Raw genomic sequence first — 17933 nt, 5'->3', positions numbered from 1 at the left:
GCTCAACTTCCCCTCCCACCGGAACACGTTTACAGCTACACACATGAGCACAATGCTAACTTGTGATGGTTGACAATACCTATACTTTGAAAAAAGTAGCGTAATTTCTATCATAGTATAAAGAATATAAGACAATAAACATTAAAGTATTCATGTAATACTAAAGTATTAATTTAAATAAGTACATTCTTTTACTAAGCTAATAATGTAATTATTACTTGTAGTAATGTATTTATTTTAAACCCTGAAGTATATTAGATTTAAACCAGAGTGCAGTGGAGAGCATGGAGTGATCGTTGGTCCAGAATGAATTTTGCTTCATTCAGAAGTATTTCTTTCTGCTTTATGTTGCATATTTTTTCATGTAGGATTTTCAGCTGATTTTGTCGTCCATTGTGACTCCTGGATGTCTACACCCATCTGATTGCATTTGGCCATTTTCTTTTATTATGTCTACTATAGTGGCTAATAGGAGTGTAAAGGTGACTATAGGGCTGTTATTTCATGCCTGAAGGGCTCTGCTGATGTTTAGAAAACATATTTAGGTCGTAAATAGGTTTACTATGTCTTATTTTCTCTTATTACATCTACTATAGCGGCTAATAGGAGTGTAAAGGTAACTATAGGGGTGTTATTTCATGTCTACAAGGCTCTATTGATGTTTAGGAAACATATTTAGGTCATAAACAGGTTTACTATGTCTTATTTTCTCTTGTTATGTCTACTATATTGGGTAACAGGAGTGTAAAGGTGACTATAGGGGTGTTATTTCATGTCTTTAGGGTTCTAATGATGCTAAAAATCATGTTTAGAAGGTTGTAAACAGGTTTTCTGTTCTCTAACTACCAAAGTATTCCATTAATACAGTAAATAAGGAATCCTACTCACTTAGCACAGTCGGGTCTGGAACCAACTAACCGTGACAAAGGAGGGATTTTACTGTGTTTTAGTAGTAGTAGTAGTAGTAGTAGTAGTAGTAGTAGTAGTACTTTATTAATCCCATAGCAGGGAAATTCACCTGTTACAGCAGCAAGCAAGATACGCAAGTAAAGAATACATAGTGACATAGTGTCTACAACATGGTTCAGGTGGTGCAGGTGTTGTAGAGCCTGACAGAGGTCGGTATGAAGGACCTGCGGAACCTCTCCTTCTTACACCGTGGGTGTAACAGTCTGGTGCTGAAGGAGCTGCTAAGGGAATCAACAGTGTCATGTAGCGGGTGAGAGGTGTTGTCCATGATGGATGTCAGCTTAGCCAACATCCTTCTCTCCCCCACTTCCTCCGCGGAGTCCAGAGGACCGTCCAGGACAGAGCTCGCTCTCCTGATCAGCCTATTGATCCTGCTCCTGTCCCTGTCCGTGCTGCCCCCTCTCCAGCAGCCCACAGCATAGAAGATGGCTGAAGCCACCACAGAGTCATAAAAGGTCCGTAAAAGAGTCCTGCACACACCAAAGGACCTCAGTCTCCTCAGCAGGTGGAGGTGACTCTGGCCCTTCTTGTAGAGGGCGTGGGTGTTGACGGACCAGTCCAGCTTGTTGTTAAGGTGAACACCCAGGAATTTGTAGCTGTCTACCAACTCTATGTCCGCTCCCTGGATGTTCACCGGTGTGAAGTGAGATGTTTTCCTCTGGAAGTTAATGATCATCTCCTTTGTCTTGCTGGTGTTGAGCTGCAGCTGGTTAAGCTCACTCCAGCTGACAAAGTCCCTGATGACCGTCCTGTATTCCAGATCATTCCCCTCTGAAACACAACCAACAATGGCTGTGTCGTCGGAGAACTTCTGGATGTGACACTGTGTGGAGTTGTGTGTGAAGTCCAAGGTGTAGAGGGTGAAGAGGAAAGGGGAGAGCACCGTACCCTGAGGGGCACCTGTGCTGCAGAGTACCATGTCAGACACACAGTGACGGAGCCTCACATACTGTGGTCTGTTGGTGAGGTAGTCTATAACCCATGCAGTCAGGTGTTGGTCTACTCCCACACTCTCCATCTTCACTCTGAGTAGTGACGGCTGGATGGTGTTGAAGGCACTGGAGAAGTCAAAAAACATGACCCTCACAGCGCTCCCACTGTCCTCCAGGTGTAGCAGTGATCTGTGCAGCAGGTAGATCACTGCGTCGTCCACTCCTATCCCAGGCCGGTAAGCAAACTGCAGGGGGTCCAGCTGAGTGCCCACCATGGGTCGCAGGTGCTGCAGGATAATCCTCTCCATGGTCTTCATCAGGTGAGAGGTCAAGGCAACAGGCCTGAAGTGGTTAGGCTCCTTGGGACGCGGTGTCTTTGGGATCGGGACCACACAGGAGGTCTTCCACAGGGCCGGGACTTTCTCCAGGCTCAGGCTGAGGTTGAACAAGTGCCTGAGAACTCCACAGAGCTGGTCAGCACAGTCCTTGAGGATTCTAGGGCTGATGCCGTCCGGTCCCGGGGCCTTCCTTGCCTTGATCTTCCTCAGCTGACTTCTCACCTGATCATCAGTTATGGAGAGGGGAGTAGAGGATGGCTGGGATGGGGATGTGGGGGTGAAGAGTGGTGAGTTGGTGGGGGAGGGAGGGAGGGCAGACTCAAATCTGTTGAAAAACACGTTGAGTTCATCTGCCCAGATCTTGTCCCCACTGGCTTGGTCTCTCCCCACTCCTTTACCATGGCCTGTGATGGTCTGCAGGCCTCTCCAGACTTCCCTGGCATTATTCTGCTCTTCTATTCTGCTTTTCTATGTCCTTCATGTGTTTCGTGTACAGTGTGGGACATAGGGATTCATTTCGGCACACTGTAATTTCCAACTTACGCTAAAACTCGATTGACATCACAGAAGTCGTTGGGACCACTCGTATTAATCCCCTTTTCCTAAATCTTTTCAAACACGCACAGTTTGACGGACAAAATGTACAGTATACGGGAAATCTGCCTTTAAGAGCATTCCAACTCCAAGAAATAGTCAGGAAATTGCAGCAATAACGGTTTAATATCTATTATGGCAGGACCAAATATTACAAAAGTAATTCACAAAAAAAACGCATTTTTCATATACTGTATACCTCCCCCATGGAGACACACCTCCTCAAATTCCTCGATGAATGATTGACTCATCCCAAGCAACTTGTCATCCTTCTTCAAGCTGCAGCACATGATCATACGTACATGTCAAACATTATGGAGTAGACAGAGAGGTAATGGCTTGGATACAGCACGAGGAAGTGTAGCATGTCAGCTGTGCAGTGCACCGCATGTATGCTAGCAAGGTTGGGCTGATTCCAATGTGGCTAAAAAGCGAGCTTGTCTGTCTGCAATACGTGCACTTGACTGTAGATGTGATTGGCTGTGCACCTCGTGCTCTTTCTGCGAGTCACACGCAGTCAAAATGAAACATTGTCAAATCACCATTTTGAGAGCGTTGAATCAAACACGAGAGTCCCGCCCACTGCGCAGGTTGGCAGACTTGTGCCAACTATTGCGCGACTGATTTCACTGGCAGTTTTGTTGTACATGGAGCAGCCGTGTCATTCTGCCACAGAGCCCCCGAGGGGACTTGGAGAAAAATGAAATTGATGGGCAAAAAAAAATACATTTTTGTGAGAGTTTGCAAAAATTTGCAAAAACTCGTAAACGTTTGCAAAATGGGGTGGGAATTCATCATTTCATTTCCATCTGAAGCATTTGCTCATCCCTTACTGAACAAATATAGAGGGATAAAGTGATGCTGCAAATATAGCAACAAGTTTGAAATGCTTTCAAATGATGCTTATTCAGCTCGTCTTTTGAAAATAAAATGCTAACATCCAATGTAGCTAGTGTTGCTGGACGCACATCTCTTTGAGTACTGGTAGCGGAAAGGAAATGCCTTCATTCATTCATCCAGAAACTCAACCACTGTGCTGCTCTTAATTTGAAGTTTCAACGCAAACATCCGCTCTGAACACGTTAAGTACAACGCTCTTCATGTAAACACGAATGTAAACTTTTGCCAGGTCTCGCAAAAGTATTGCAAGAGCTTTGTTTTGCGTTGTCTCGCAAAAGTTTTGTTACCTTGCAAAAGTATTGTGAGCTCTCGCAAAAGTATTGTGTTACCTTGCAAAGGTAGTGAGCTCTCGAAACAAAGTATTGCATTATCTCGCATAGTTTTGTAAGTATCTCGCAAGTATTGCAAGATCGCACCAAAGTTTTGTGTTATCTTGCCAAGCTTTTGCGTTATCTCACAAAACTTTTGTGACCTCGCAAAAGTATTGTTTTTTTGCAAAGGTATTGCGTTATCTCGCAAAATTATTGCGTTATCTCACAAAAGTTTTTGTTTTGCGAGAACTTTTGCAAAGCGTTATTTCACAAAAGTATCGCAAGCTCTTGCAAAGGTACTGCGTTATCGCTTCAAAGTTTTGCGTGATCTCACAAAAATATTGCATTATCTCCCAGAAGTTTTACAAGCTCTCAAAAAAGTCTTGCGTTATCTCGCAAAAGTCGTGTGTTATCTCGCAAATGTTTTGCCAGCAAATACGTCAAATTTTTTTTTAACCCATCAGTTTTTTTTTTTTATCCATGTCCCCTCGGGGGCAATGAAAACAACTTCATGAAACTTGAATTACAAAAAAGAGGGGGAGAAAAGTTCCAAAATGACAACAAACATGTGCTCATCCAAACACCATCAAAAAACACACAAATAGGTCAAACAATCTGCGTATCGAATAACCACGTCATCACAACCACACAGGACGACGCACATTTTTGGAAATAACAAGCGGTTTCTTTTTTTGTACACTTCTTTCGAGTCTAATACCGTGTCGCCGCCGTAATCACGTGCGGATTTGGAAGCTGAAGACGTTCGGACGTGCGACCTCCACAGAACACGACGACACGCACAAGGACGCTCACTTTCACTTTCACCTCACCGATTTTCTTGATAAAAGTATGATATCATATTACACATACACCTTGTGGGATAACACCAACAGCCACAGAATTACAATGAAATCCAGAGCATCATCATAAAGTAGGAAGTCTTTGAATTGAAGCGATCACACACTGACTGCTATGGCCGCTTACAACATGATTCACTTTGCGTCAGCCAGTTTGCTTCCAGGTTGGCAACACGGGTTTGGAGTGTTTGTCCATTAGAACTGCAGCTCTGCGCACACCTTGAGCGGTCAGCAGGGAAATGGCGTCGTAAAATGATCGTTTACCGGCGGCTCTCAGTGCAGTAGAGCCGCGCTATTTGCAAACAGTAACTGACGAGATGAGATTTGACACTAACGCAAACCAACAGGTCATCAAACGCCCCCCCCCCCATAGGACAATCACAAAATAACATGAGTCACACACACAATGAAGCTGCACCACATGGATCATGCTCCTGTGTCGAATCCAGCGATTCCCAACCGGGTGCATGAGCAAACTACGTATGTGGGAATGTCAAATTTCCAAGATAAGTAAATATTCTCAGGCAGTAACTGACATGATTTATCAACTTTGCTTAAATATGTTCAATATTGTTTGTAACGATGTTCTATGTTTGTTTTTTTGAAAGCAAACTGTAAATTTGTCACATATATCGTACGTGGCGGGAAGCATTACATTGATAGCCGTCTTTGTAAAGGGCCGTTTCCGGAAGTGGCGGCGGCACAGATGGATGTCTACGGGCGCAGGCTTCTCGTCGACTTTGATCTGTTTATTTTCCACCAAAATGTCGTGTTGCCGCTGGATGTTCACAGTGTCCGAGCGATACTGTAGCTTTGTGGTCTTTTCCAAAAGACGAAGGTTTAAGATGACAATGAACGAGAGACAAATGGACCACTGCCTCACGTTCATTTCACTGACGACTGCTGCGAAAGAACCATTTGTCTTGAAAGTATGCTATAAACGCATTTTGGATGCTTGGACACTATTCCTGATGCTATAGAGGACGGCGTCAAAGTTGTCGCAGAGCAGACAAAGTTGAGTCTCATTTATACCACCATGGCGACAAGCATTCAAAGCATGATACGTGATCAAACATCCTTTCACAGAGGTATGTTGAAGGTGTGGAGGCCACGAAATACACAATGAAAAAGGCTCCAAAGACCCCTTTACGCTCATTAAGAAGCCCATTTAAAACAATTACTAAAGGATAAGCAACTGTTTTGAAGCCACCCGCATGTCTTCGTCATTACCATCAGACATCTCAGTGTCCGACACACCACGTTCATAGTCGGTTTCTGAACGATACGGTTAGAGTAAATACGGCTTCATTCCTTGTTCTGCAAGTTGTCTATTTCAACTCCACGTTTCTTCCTCCGCGCAAACTATCGACACGCTGCTCAAATCTTCATCGTCTGTCTGTTTACGTGTGAATGTGCCGTGGCCGACGACACTTGACCAAAATGGCCACACACTGTGTGTAGTTTTGGTTGCACCGTGGGCGGGGCAGGCGTTTGAGTAGATGGGCTCCTGTTGGTGTGCGATGTGTGAGTTAAGGGTGTAAATATCAAGCTGACTGACTGCATACGTGTACAGAACATCTCCTCAAGCAAGCTGAAGTTTGCCTCCTTGACTACTTTCTGTGCAAGTCAAGCCCATTATGTGGATGAGAAGCACAAAAGGCCAGGCTTCTCCCGCAAATGAAAACACCTTTTCATCAAAAAGCTGCAAATCTGCAGAGCGCAGAGACGTCCTGAAAGATAATGCGAATGCTAAATTGCAAATACGCAGGGATCCACTGTATATAGGGCTGTCACCATAACAAACTGTGCGACAAAATATCGACGATATTCGACAATTTTGTCATATTTTTTGATGCCATTTTTCAAAGATCATGAGGTGTAATGCACATTTGAACCACTAGATGGTACTCAAGTACAGCGTAACCGTGTGAGCGTCAGTCAGTGATTTTCATGATTTTCATGGCCCAATGCGAGTAGACCGTATCAAATGCAACAAACCTTATTTACTCAAGAGTATTTAACATCGGAATGAATCGGAATGTCAAGAGGTTTTAAATACAAAACATTAAACAAACATAAACAAAAACACAAAAAGCCGTTCTCCCAGGCAATTCGTGCTGTCTGTCAAACATTTTCCGAAATGTTGGCTTTTCTACCGTAGTGAAAGTTTCCGTTTCTTTTGCAATGTAGCGAGCCACACTGTGAGTGCGGACCATTTTGCTTTTATTTACTTTGCCGACCAAACGCCTCACTAAGCTTGGCTGTCAGGACGAAGGGTATTTTTTCATCTCAGTTGGTAAAACTGAAGAGGATGGAGGTGTTTCAGGTCGTGTTCCCCTGCTTGCTCGTCACTCCTTTCCTACAAATGCGACATATCGGTTCGTCACCTTGTTCATTCTGTTTAAAACCCAAATATTGTTGCGTTCGCCTTAGAAACTACCGCTTCTGCGCCTCCATTCATGTTAGCATATGCTGTCTCATGGCTAATTTGGTCCTCCTGCGTCGCAGCCTGCATCGGCTCACTTGTAGCCCCGCCTCCACAAAGATGCCGAATGAGACGACAGAGAGCTCACTCTCAGCATTCGTTCCACGAGAGAACCAATGCGCACAGATGACGAGTGAACCGTCCTGTCTTCCAGCTTGTGTAGCACAGACGGACGAGCAGATGGAGCACACAAATACACGTACATGTCAATTTATCAAGCGCTTATAATTATCGACCTGGGCTTTTTAAATCGATATATCCATTATCGCTACAGGAATACATTCAGGGAGCGGAGCCATGTTTGTGTTGCTTTTTGATTTGACCAGTCGCCTGCAGCAAAGAGTGCCCTCACACCCAAAATACTGTCTGTGCTTGTCACACACGCAGTAAAGATAACCCTGATAAGTTTATCCAGTGAGAATAGGAAGGAAAGCAGAGCGGAGCGTAAAAACATTATGAATCAGAAGATTCCATCTGATCAACAATTTGACAACATTTTGTCATTTGGACAAGTTTGGCAACAAATCGGCACTTGGGCACGTCATCTTGCAATACCCGCTTGTGCCTCAAGGGGTGGTAGTGAGTGCACAGGGAGAACTAGCGCTAGCTTCTCAAGGTCGTGTCATACACCCTCAACGTTTGCATCTTGAATGTAAGGGAAACTATCAAGAAAATAAGAAAAACTGGTTGTGAACACCAGACTGCTGACGGCAGGGGTGGGCAAACTGCGGATTGTGGGCCACATCAAGCCCGCAGAGAGTCTTAATCAGGCCCACGGGACATTTCTAAATTCCTTTTTTTTTTTTTTTAAACCTTTAACATTGAAACTGCAGCCGGCAACATGACTTGCAGTGCTATTGTGGCACACTTGAGTCGCCAAAATAGTCAGATGCAATCTGTAGCTCACACAAAAAAAAAAGCCATCCAAACGTCAACACACACGACGCAAAAAGTAACCTACCTACTGCATGGTGTGGACATACAAATAAATATCTAGGCACAATACTAAAGCCAAAACAACACCCATATATTCCTGCTGCAAGGTATGCTGGGTAGCTCGCGGTACTCTTTCTCCCAATGTTGTCCCGCCGTCTTTGTCGCAATTTTGCTAGATTGCAGGTTGGCAGAGAAGTAAACAAGGAGGAGGTTAACATACTCTTGAAGTCGAGTGTTTTATTGTTCATAGTTCTTATTTTTGACGCTGGACTACCCAGCATGCCTTGCGGGCTTTTGGAAATAACAGTTTTAGGTTACGTGTTATGTTTAGTAGCGCTTAGTTGTTGTTTATCACCCACGTAGTAGGAGTAGTTGATGTATGTGATGCCTTTACTTGCTGTGGATGTGTTTTGTTTTTGTTTCGTTGCAATGTTGTTCTGTTTGATGACCAACTATATACAGTATAGACGGCCCGTCCCTCTGCTAATTTTTTTTAACTCAATGTGGCCTGTGAGTCAAAAAGTTTGCCCACAACTGGCCTACAGTGTGCGACAGACACAGACAGTTTTATCAACTGGGAAAAAAAAAACTACCAATGGAGGTGCCTCGGGCAGCGGAGTCTTCGTCCCGACAGTCATCGCTTACTGAGGCGTTTGGTCGGCAAATATTGTATCAACAAAATTCACTTCTGTGTCAAGCCAATGTCCCACACAGGTACACCGTAAACTATACTTGAGTACCATCCAGTGCTTCAGATGTGAATTACACCCCTCATGAACATAAATAATGGAAAAAAATGGTCTAAAAAATGTTGTCGACAATATCGAATATCGTCGATAATTTATAGCACAATTATCAACCAGCAACATTTGTTATCATGCCAGGCCCACTCAGGTAAAATTGCAGGGTTGGCAGGTATGCTTAAAATTCACATCGTAATCGTTATTTGCTCAGGATCTGTTCATACTTCTCAAAAGAATACTGTCTTGTATTCGGGTCAGTACTGTACTGTATTTCTCAAATTACAGCTGTGCCCCAACCTTAAAGGAAAAGCGCGCTTTCCACAATCCTTATGTGAGACACGAACACGCCTTTCTCTTTTCTGTGCGTTCTAAAGATATAAAAACACATAAAAAGAGGCAGCTCGTGACTGCACATAATGGGGTACACCTATCCCGCCTATAAAGCCCGCTACTAAAATGCCTCCGACAAAATGTTAAGGTTTTCCGTCCATCTGTTTTTCTGTGAGCGTGTAGCAACAGGCACATTCATGATAACATGTAATACGTCCAGTATTTTGCTCATTGGAAGCATCAGCGAAACTTCCTTCCTGGGTGCATTGATTTCACATAGCAACATAGAAAAAAAACCCAGCACCTAACGTTAAATTTTCCACACACAAAAACAAAATGACATCAACAGCGGCAGCAGTTCCAACATGTAGCGTTACCGTTTTGGTAGTGGTCTGACGTTGCTTAGTCATTAGGTGGCTAGGTAGTTATCCGGTGTGGTATGGCGAAGCTTTAATGCGGCGGTAACATAGTTCGATTAGTGCAACTAGGCCTGTCACGTAAACTAATTTTTCTGGTTGTGCTACAAATTGTCGTCGAGCATCGATATTATCGACAATATTTTTTTTCTCCATTGTATTGAGTGGTTGCATTTCTTTCGCAGTGCAGCGAGCGACACTGTCTTTGAGCACGCACCATTTTGTGCTATGTTGTTTATATTTACATTGCCGACCAAACGCCTCAGTGAGCCTTGGCTCCTCTGCACCTCCAGCGGTGTTTTTTTTTCCCAATTGGGAAAACTGAAAAGGACGGTTGTGTTTCGGGTGTGCATACAAGTCGATCGTGTTCCCCTTCTCCCTCGTCACTGCTTTCGTACACATGCGACATTTCGGTTCCTCTGTCATTCTGTTGAAAACCTAAATATTCGCACACGTTTGCGTTCGCCTTAGAAACTATCGCTTCATTTATGTTAGCGTATGCTTGCTCACGAGGCTGAGCGCTAACTCTCTGTAGCCACTCACTAGTAGCACCGCCCCCACAAAGAGGCCGAATGAGAGGAGGGTTCACTCTCTCTTTTCATTCCGTCATAGAACCAATGTGCACATCAATTTATCGAGGGTGTCATAATTATCGACATGTTATTTTTTTTATGGTTCGATTAATCGCTTTATCTATTAGCATGAAAGGCCTAAGGTGTAACAGTGTTAATAATAACAACAATGTTGCTCCGCCACATCGCCATTGCTGGCAGTAACGAGCTTCCTCTTTTTATCTGTTTTTATCTTTACGACGCACAGAAGAGAGAATGACGTGTGTGTTGGTGTCTCACATAAGGATTGGCGATGATGGGCAAAATTTGCATTAAAGTGCACTTTTCCTTTCCAGGATTAAAAAAAGATAGCTTTGTACTCGGGCGCTCCTCAAACTTTGCTTGACATGAGGAAAGGTTACAAAATTGGTCTCTCCGAAGCGTGATGTTGTTTCAGTGGTTGCCAGTGTCGATACTGGTACAATCCTGAAAAGGAACTTGATAAAAATGATGCATTTCACGTGATGAACAGATGTACAGTACATTTGCACCTAACACTTACTCCCAACATTGTTCTCGTAGCTAATGAAGGGCACCTAATTATGAGTTGTGTTTTGAATAAATCCCTTTTTTGTATCTTTCCCCAAAACCCCCGTCCTACATTGGATCATCGTAGTTGTAGGTGGGGGCTGCTGAGTACTGGTTCTGCTGCATGGCTCCCTGAGCGGCTCCCATGGCTGCCTGCTGAGCCGCCTGCTGCACATGGGGGTTTTTCCAGGCCCCAGTGGCCCACTCCTCCTGGGCCTTCCCCAAGCTGCCACCGCTGCCACGGTAGAAGTTATGCACCTGAAAGAGACAGCGATGCGGTCAACGCCAAATAAAGGTGCGGGTGGGATAAATGTGCGAGTAACCTTTGACAGGGCGATGAAGGAGAGCACCGCCACTGCAGTAAACATGATGGTGGGAACCAGCATGACCACAGCCGAGCCGATGTTGGTGCTGAAGAAGGTAATGGTCGCCAGCCAGCCGCTGATGGATCACAGGAGCGTCAGTGTTGGGAGACAGACACACTTTCCCACTGACTGAGAGTTAAGTTGGGAGATGCTGGCCAGCGTTCCCAGAAGGGCTGACGATAAGCACTTTTTCCGAAACTCCCGCATCAAGGCTAGATGTCGGCCAGCACGCTTCCAATATACTCTTGTGCTATGACGGAGTGTTAAGGCCACATTTAAAAATAGAAGTACATCTGAGGTTAGGAGAATAAAGTCGTACATTTCAGAGAAAAAAGTGAGAATAAAGTCGTAAATTTATGAGCCAAAAAGTCTTAATATTAGGAGAACAAAATTGTAAATTTATAAGAAAAAAGTCGTAATACGAGAATAAAGTCATAAAACTAAGAGAAAAAAGTCATAATATTACAAGAATAGCGTCATGAATTTACAGGGAAAAAGTTGTAGTATTACGGGAATAAAGTCGTAAATTCATAACAAAAAAGTGAAAAGTCATCATTTACAAAAAAAAAAACCGAGAATAAAGTTGTGAATTTACAAGAAAAAAATCGTAATATTAAGAGGATAAAGTCATACATACTTATGAGAAAAAAGTTGTAATATTAGAACAATAAAATTGTAAATTGACAAGAAAAGTCGTAATATGAGAATAAAGTCGTAAATTTACGAGAAAAAAAGTTGTAATATTACAAGAATAGGGTCGTAAATTTACAGGAAAAAAGTTGTAGTATTACGGGAATAAAGTCATCAATTTACGAGAAAAAAGTGAGAATAAAGTCACAAAATTTACGAGACAAAAGTTGTAATATTATGAAAAGAAAGTTGGAATATTACAAGAATGTCGTCGTAAATTTACAGGAAAAAAAGTGAGAATAAAATCGTGAATTCATGAGAAAAAAGTCATAATATTACAAGAATTAAGTTGTACATTTCTGAGAAAAAAGTGAGAATAAACTCGCAAAATTTACTTAAGAAGTTGTAACATTACGAGAATAAAGTCGTAAATTATGAGAATAGAGTCGCAAATTTACAGGAAAAAAGTTGTAGTATGACGAGAATAAAGTTATCAATTTATAAGAAAAAAGTGAGAATAAACTCGCAAAATTTACTCGACAAAGTTGTAACATTACGAGAATAAAGTCGTACATTTACGAGAAAAAAGTGAGAATAAAGTCACAAAATTTACGAGACAAAAGTTGTAATATTATGAAAAGAAAGTTGCAATATTACAAGAATGGAGTCGTAAAGTTACAGGAAAAAAGTGAGAATAAAATCGTGACTTTATGAGAAAAAAGTCGTACATTTATAAGAAAAAAGTGAAAAGTCGTAATTTACGAGAAAACAGTGAGAATAAAGTCGTGAATTTACGAGAAAAAAGTCGTAATATTAAGAGAATAAAGTCGTATATTTACGAGAAAAAGGTGAGAATAAAGTCGTAATATGACGAAAATAGAGTCATACATTTAGAGTACGAGACAGCTATGAAAAGAGGGGACTTATGTGACCTTTGGCCTTGGTCAAAGGTAATATTACCCTTTCTTGTTGTACATTTAGGCCTTTAAAAAAATGTATTTTGGAAATGCATGACTTTATTCTTGTAAATGTACAACTTCTATTCTCACAGTCTCTCACAGTCTTCCTTTGTGGCCCTAAAGCGCCGTCGTAGCAGACCTCCGAGACTGACTTAACATGGTTGAAAATTAGTATAACATGAGACCTTTACTGAATCAATACCTTCCCGGCAGTGTCAGTCAAATGCGAGCATGATGATCTTTGAACGGCATCTCATGGACCTGTGAAGTGTACTGGGACAACCGGAGGTGCTTACCAAACTCCCCATCCCGGAATGCCAACTGTCTGGATAATACTGATCACAACCTGGGCCATGAAGACGAAGAAGAATGCCATGAAGTTGAAAGAGCTGTCAGTCCTGAGGGGAGGGAATGACTGACCATCAGAAAACAGAACGCTTCTAAAGACATCCAACATTTACGTGGACGCTTACTTGAAGGCCTTGTAGATGGGCCTGAACCAGCACACGTACGAGCAAGGCGTGAAGAGGATGAGCCAGAGGAAGGCCATACCAAAGTTGGTGGCTCCACCTCCACCACACATCCATGCCAGGCAGCCAATCAGGTTGACAGCCAGGGTGGCACTATTCACTGTCATAGAAGGCATCGTTTGAAAAACATCTTCCAATCTACTGTATGTGAATCATCCTCCTTTAAAAGAGACTAGGCCTACAATCCACTTAGACTTGTTTCTAGTTGACAAATAATATACAGCGCGTCTCCTTTTCAGCCACACGCTGCAGACGTATTAGGATGAATTAGCCTTCTTTCTTCTTTGCAGCAATTTGCAAAGCTGTCGGCAGACAGTAGGGCTGGGTGTATCAATAGTGTCAAGGGCCAAGCTAAAACTCAACCTTGAGTCCCTGACGTCACTTCCTGTCCGCCCCCCATTCAGCTCCCCGGGCACCAGAACACATTTGCAGCGACATACACGAGCACGAGTCTTATATACGTCTTAAATATCTTATTTACTCTTGTTATGTCTACTATATTGGGTAATGCAGGTGTAAAGGTGACCAAAGGGGTGTTATTTTGTGTCTGGAGGGCTATAATCATGTTAAAAACCTTTACTTAGAAGGTTGAAAACATCTTTTCTATGCTCTAACTACAGAAATATTCCATTTATAACTAAGGAATCCTATTCTTTGTGGAAATTCACTTATCACAGTCGCGTCGGGAACCGATTAACCGTGATCAACAGGAGATTACTGTACTGGCAGATCCAGATCCCCGCTTTTCACAGGAAAGTAATTGAGACGCCCATAAAAATGTCTACTTTAACACAAAGCAGCAGGTCATCAAAGCAAATGCCTCCCCCCCTCATGGTACAACAAGAAATAACACATGTGCAACACACAATGTATGTGGGGATGAAAGCCGCAAGACATGCTGGGGAAACGTGCATATGGCCGTGTGGTGCAGTTACATTGTGTGTTCCACATGCGCTACTTGTTATATGTGGTTGCACCGCGAGTGAGGTAGGCATTTGAGTCGATAGGCTCCTGTCGGTGTGCGATGTTTGAGTTAAGGGTGTAAATTTCAAGCTGACTGGATATTCACAGTGGTGTGAAAAAGTGATTGCCCCCCAAAACCTAATAAGTGGTTGGGCCCCCTTTAGCAGCAACAACTGCAATCAAGCGTTTGTGTTAACTTGCAATGAGTCTCTTACAGCGCTGGGGAGGAATTTTGCAGAATTGTTGTCATTCAGCCACATTGGAGGCTTTTCCAGCATGAAGCGCCTTTTTAAGGTCATGCCACAGCATCTCAATAGGATTCAGGTCAGGACTTGGACTAGGCCACTCCAAAGTCTTCATCCATTCAGAGGTGGACTTGCTGGTGTGTTTTGGATCATTGTCCTGCTGCAGAACCCAAGTTGCTTTCAGCTTGAGGTCACCAACAGATGGCTGGACATTCTCCTTCAGCACAATTCATGCTTCCATTTATCACAGCAAGTCTTCCAGGTGCTGAAGCAGCAAAACAGCCCCAGACCATCACACTACCACCACCATATTTTACTGTTTGTATGATGTTCTTTTTCTGAAATGCACTTTTCCCACTTTTACGCTTTTACGATGTGATGGGACACACACCTTCCAAAAAGTTCACTTTTGTTTCGTCAGACCACAGAGTATTTTCCCAAAGGTCTTGGGGATCATCAAGATGTTTTGTGCCAAAACTGAGACGAGCCTTAATGTTGTTTTTGTTCAGCAGTGATTTTGGTCTTGGAACTCTGGCATGCAGGCCGTTTTTGCCCAGTGTCTTTCTTATGGTGGAGTCATGAACACTGACCTGAACTGAGGCAAGTGAGGCCTGCAGTTCTTTGAATGTTCTTGTGGGGTCTTTTGTGACCTCTTGGATGACTCGTCGCTGCGCTCTTGGGGTCATTTGGGTTGGCCGGCCACTCCTGGGAAGGTTCACCACTGTTCCATGTTTTCTCCATTTGTGGATAATGGCTCTCACTGTGGTTGGCTGGAGTCCCAAAGCTTTAGAAATGGCTTTATAACCTTTTCTACACTGATAGATGTCAATTCATCTCAGTTATGTTATGTTTTAACAGGGGGGCACACAGGGCCATGAAGGTTTGGATTTTTTTGCACCTTTAATAGTAAAAAGTTTCATTTAAAAAGTGACTGTTGTGTTGTCATTGACTAATATGTACATTTGTTTGATGATCTGAAACATGTAAGTGCAACAAACATTCAAAAAAATAAGAAATTAGGAAGGGGGCAGACACTTTTTCACAACGCTATAGAACATCTCCTCAAGCAAGTTAAAGTTTGCCTCTGATGACGGTACTTCCTGTGCGCGTCAACCTTCACCAATGTCAGGCTTTCTCCCAATAATTGATCTAATTATGGGGATTAGAAGCATAAAATGGTGGGTTTCTGCACAAATAATCACATGTTTTTATACAAATCTGCAAATTTGCAGGATTGGCAATGTTGAAATGGGAATGCCCACTAAGTTGGATGACTAGCTGAGTGTTTACAACAACATGTAACTGAACGACAAATGGAAATATTAATCAGGCTCAGCGCCACTGTGAGAGCAGTCACTCTAGTCTTGCAGATATATACCGGCCAATGTTTTCGGCAAAACAAAAGTGTGCAGCTTCTGACACAACGACACAAATGGCGAGCAGTCACACTCACATATCCACAAGTAATAGAGCCGCTTGCACATGGTGCGACGCTGGTCTGGGATCTCGTTGAAATCTTGGTAAAAGCACGGCTTGAGGGGGATGAATCGAGGCAGCGGAGGGAAGTTGTTTTCTAGGATGCAAAGACAGCGATAGGATTTATTTGAGATTACTGCTGCTTTAACCCCGCATGCCATCAGTACACAGCTGAGAACGGTGTTCGGTCTTACCTGCCATGGCGACAAAAATGTATTTTCCTCCACTTGCAAAAAGAATTCTAATATCAACTGCCGTGAAAACAAAAAAAACTGCAAAACACGAGAGAACATTGCAGTTTGAATGACAATCCTGCGCGTGCAGGCTCTTCTTGTGACACACTTGTCCACCCCGGTGTGAAGTATGCATTCATATCATCCATCCATCACAGTAAAGCTTATTTCCTGGTTACATTTCAAGATGAATAAACGCTTGGCTTACATCGAATCTCTGCAACAGAGAAAGATGGGATCAGTGTGGCCTTGCGCACTGAAACCGGAACAATGGTGATACGGGCCAACTGGATTGACATATTGCACAATACTGTATTTAGAACAACTGTTTGACCTCATCGCCGTTGCAAAAATGCTACCATTCACCACGATTTACGTCATGTGACGGTTTGTAGAGGACATGTTGGTGCACAGCATGGTGGATACAGTGAAGGGCATCATTCTGCTTTACAATTGAAGCTATCTACGCAGGGCCGAACGGCCAATCATGGTCATTGTTGCACGTTGTGATGCTGAACCCGTTCCAATGGGTTTTTTCTGTCGTCTGTGGTAGTGGCGAGGCGGTGGGGCACCGTGCATCTCGATGCGGGGCGATGGAGAAGCGCGTCCTTCAGCCTGTGCGTCATGTCACGGGTGCATCGGCGCTTCTTCCTCCGGACACCGAGGCTCCGGAGTCCGGGATGAATGAAAATACGTGATTAAAGACCCTTACCTTGCGTTTAGTGAGTTGCTAGTATCCAACGGATCGTTTGAAAAGCATCTTGCCAATTAATCTTCATCCAAGTGCATGATTGGAACCGACAGAAAAATGCACCGTTGGTCTGCGAATGATGGGTCTGGGAGGAAGAGGTGGTCACGTGATGTGCGGGTGGTGGGGGGGGGTGTCTTTTTTTTTTACGCACACATCTCATGGATGGCTTTTACCCGCCTGGGTAGGACTTTCCAACACAAACACTGGATTTGCTGCTGGACCGAATCAACCAATCACAAAGAAGCAGCAGTTGGTTTTGGCGACGATAACGATCCAATCTGATTGGGTGCTCGCCAGTGACGTCACCGCAATGTTCAAGCTCTGTCTTTGATGCGATGTGCGATTCCACTGATTTCGTTTCCGAGCCGATACTGAGTCACGTTAGGCTGCTATCGGCGACACCGACACCAACCGACACTTGGTGTAAATTACACTTAATGTGTCTGGCGAATTTGAAAAAGAAGTTTATTTGAAATCATAGCACAAAGAATTCAAAACATCAGAGGAATGTATTAATTAATTTTTAAACCCTGGAGGATATTGAGGTGATTGACAATAGAGCCAGCTAAGATACAACAACTGAAAAAACTGGGCAAAATCATACCAAATATGTGAAAAATGTACTTTGAACAATAAAAAAGAAAGTAAGTATAAAAATGAAACCATTAAAATAGTAATGATTAATTAAGAGCTACAATAAGAATGAAAACTGTATTCCCAATTGACAGAGAGCTGATGATGGCCATGGTTTGAACAGACGAAGACTGACTGACGGAGCAGTGGGCCGCTGCGCATTAAGTGCAATAAGTGCATGATATGCACCTTACTCAG

General features: G+C 43.2%; 1 protein-coding gene across 1 annotated transcript; it reads right to left on the bottom strand.

The window, feature by feature from the left end:
- Positions 1-2940: 2940 nt before the first annotated feature.
- On the bottom strand, positions 2941-17228 carry scamp5a (secretory carrier membrane protein 5a). Its single transcript, XM_054777106.1, has 7 exons — positions 17064-17228; positions 16313-16390; positions 16096-16215; positions 13378-13534; positions 13201-13302; positions 11274-11391; positions 2941-11208 (listed from the first exon to the last, which is right to left on the bottom strand). The coding sequence occupies exons 2-7, from the start codon at positions 16317-16319 to the stop codon at positions 11020-11022; spliced, it is 693 nt and encodes a 230-aa protein (XP_054633081.1). The 5' UTR covers positions 16320-16390; positions 17064-17228; the 3' UTR covers positions 2941-11019.
- Between the last annotated feature and the right edge of the window lie 705 nt (positions 17229-17933).

Source organism: Dunckerocampus dactyliophorus, chromosome 5, assembly GCF_027744805.1.
Source record: "Dunckerocampus dactyliophorus isolate RoL2022-P2 chromosome 5, RoL_Ddac_1.1, whole genome shotgun sequence".
Taxonomy (NCBI): Eukaryota; Metazoa; Chordata; class Actinopteri; order Syngnathiformes; family Syngnathidae; genus Dunckerocampus; species Dunckerocampus dactyliophorus.
The sequence above is the reverse complement of the archived record's forward strand: the minus strand, read 5'-3'. Positions and strand labels throughout refer to the sequence as shown.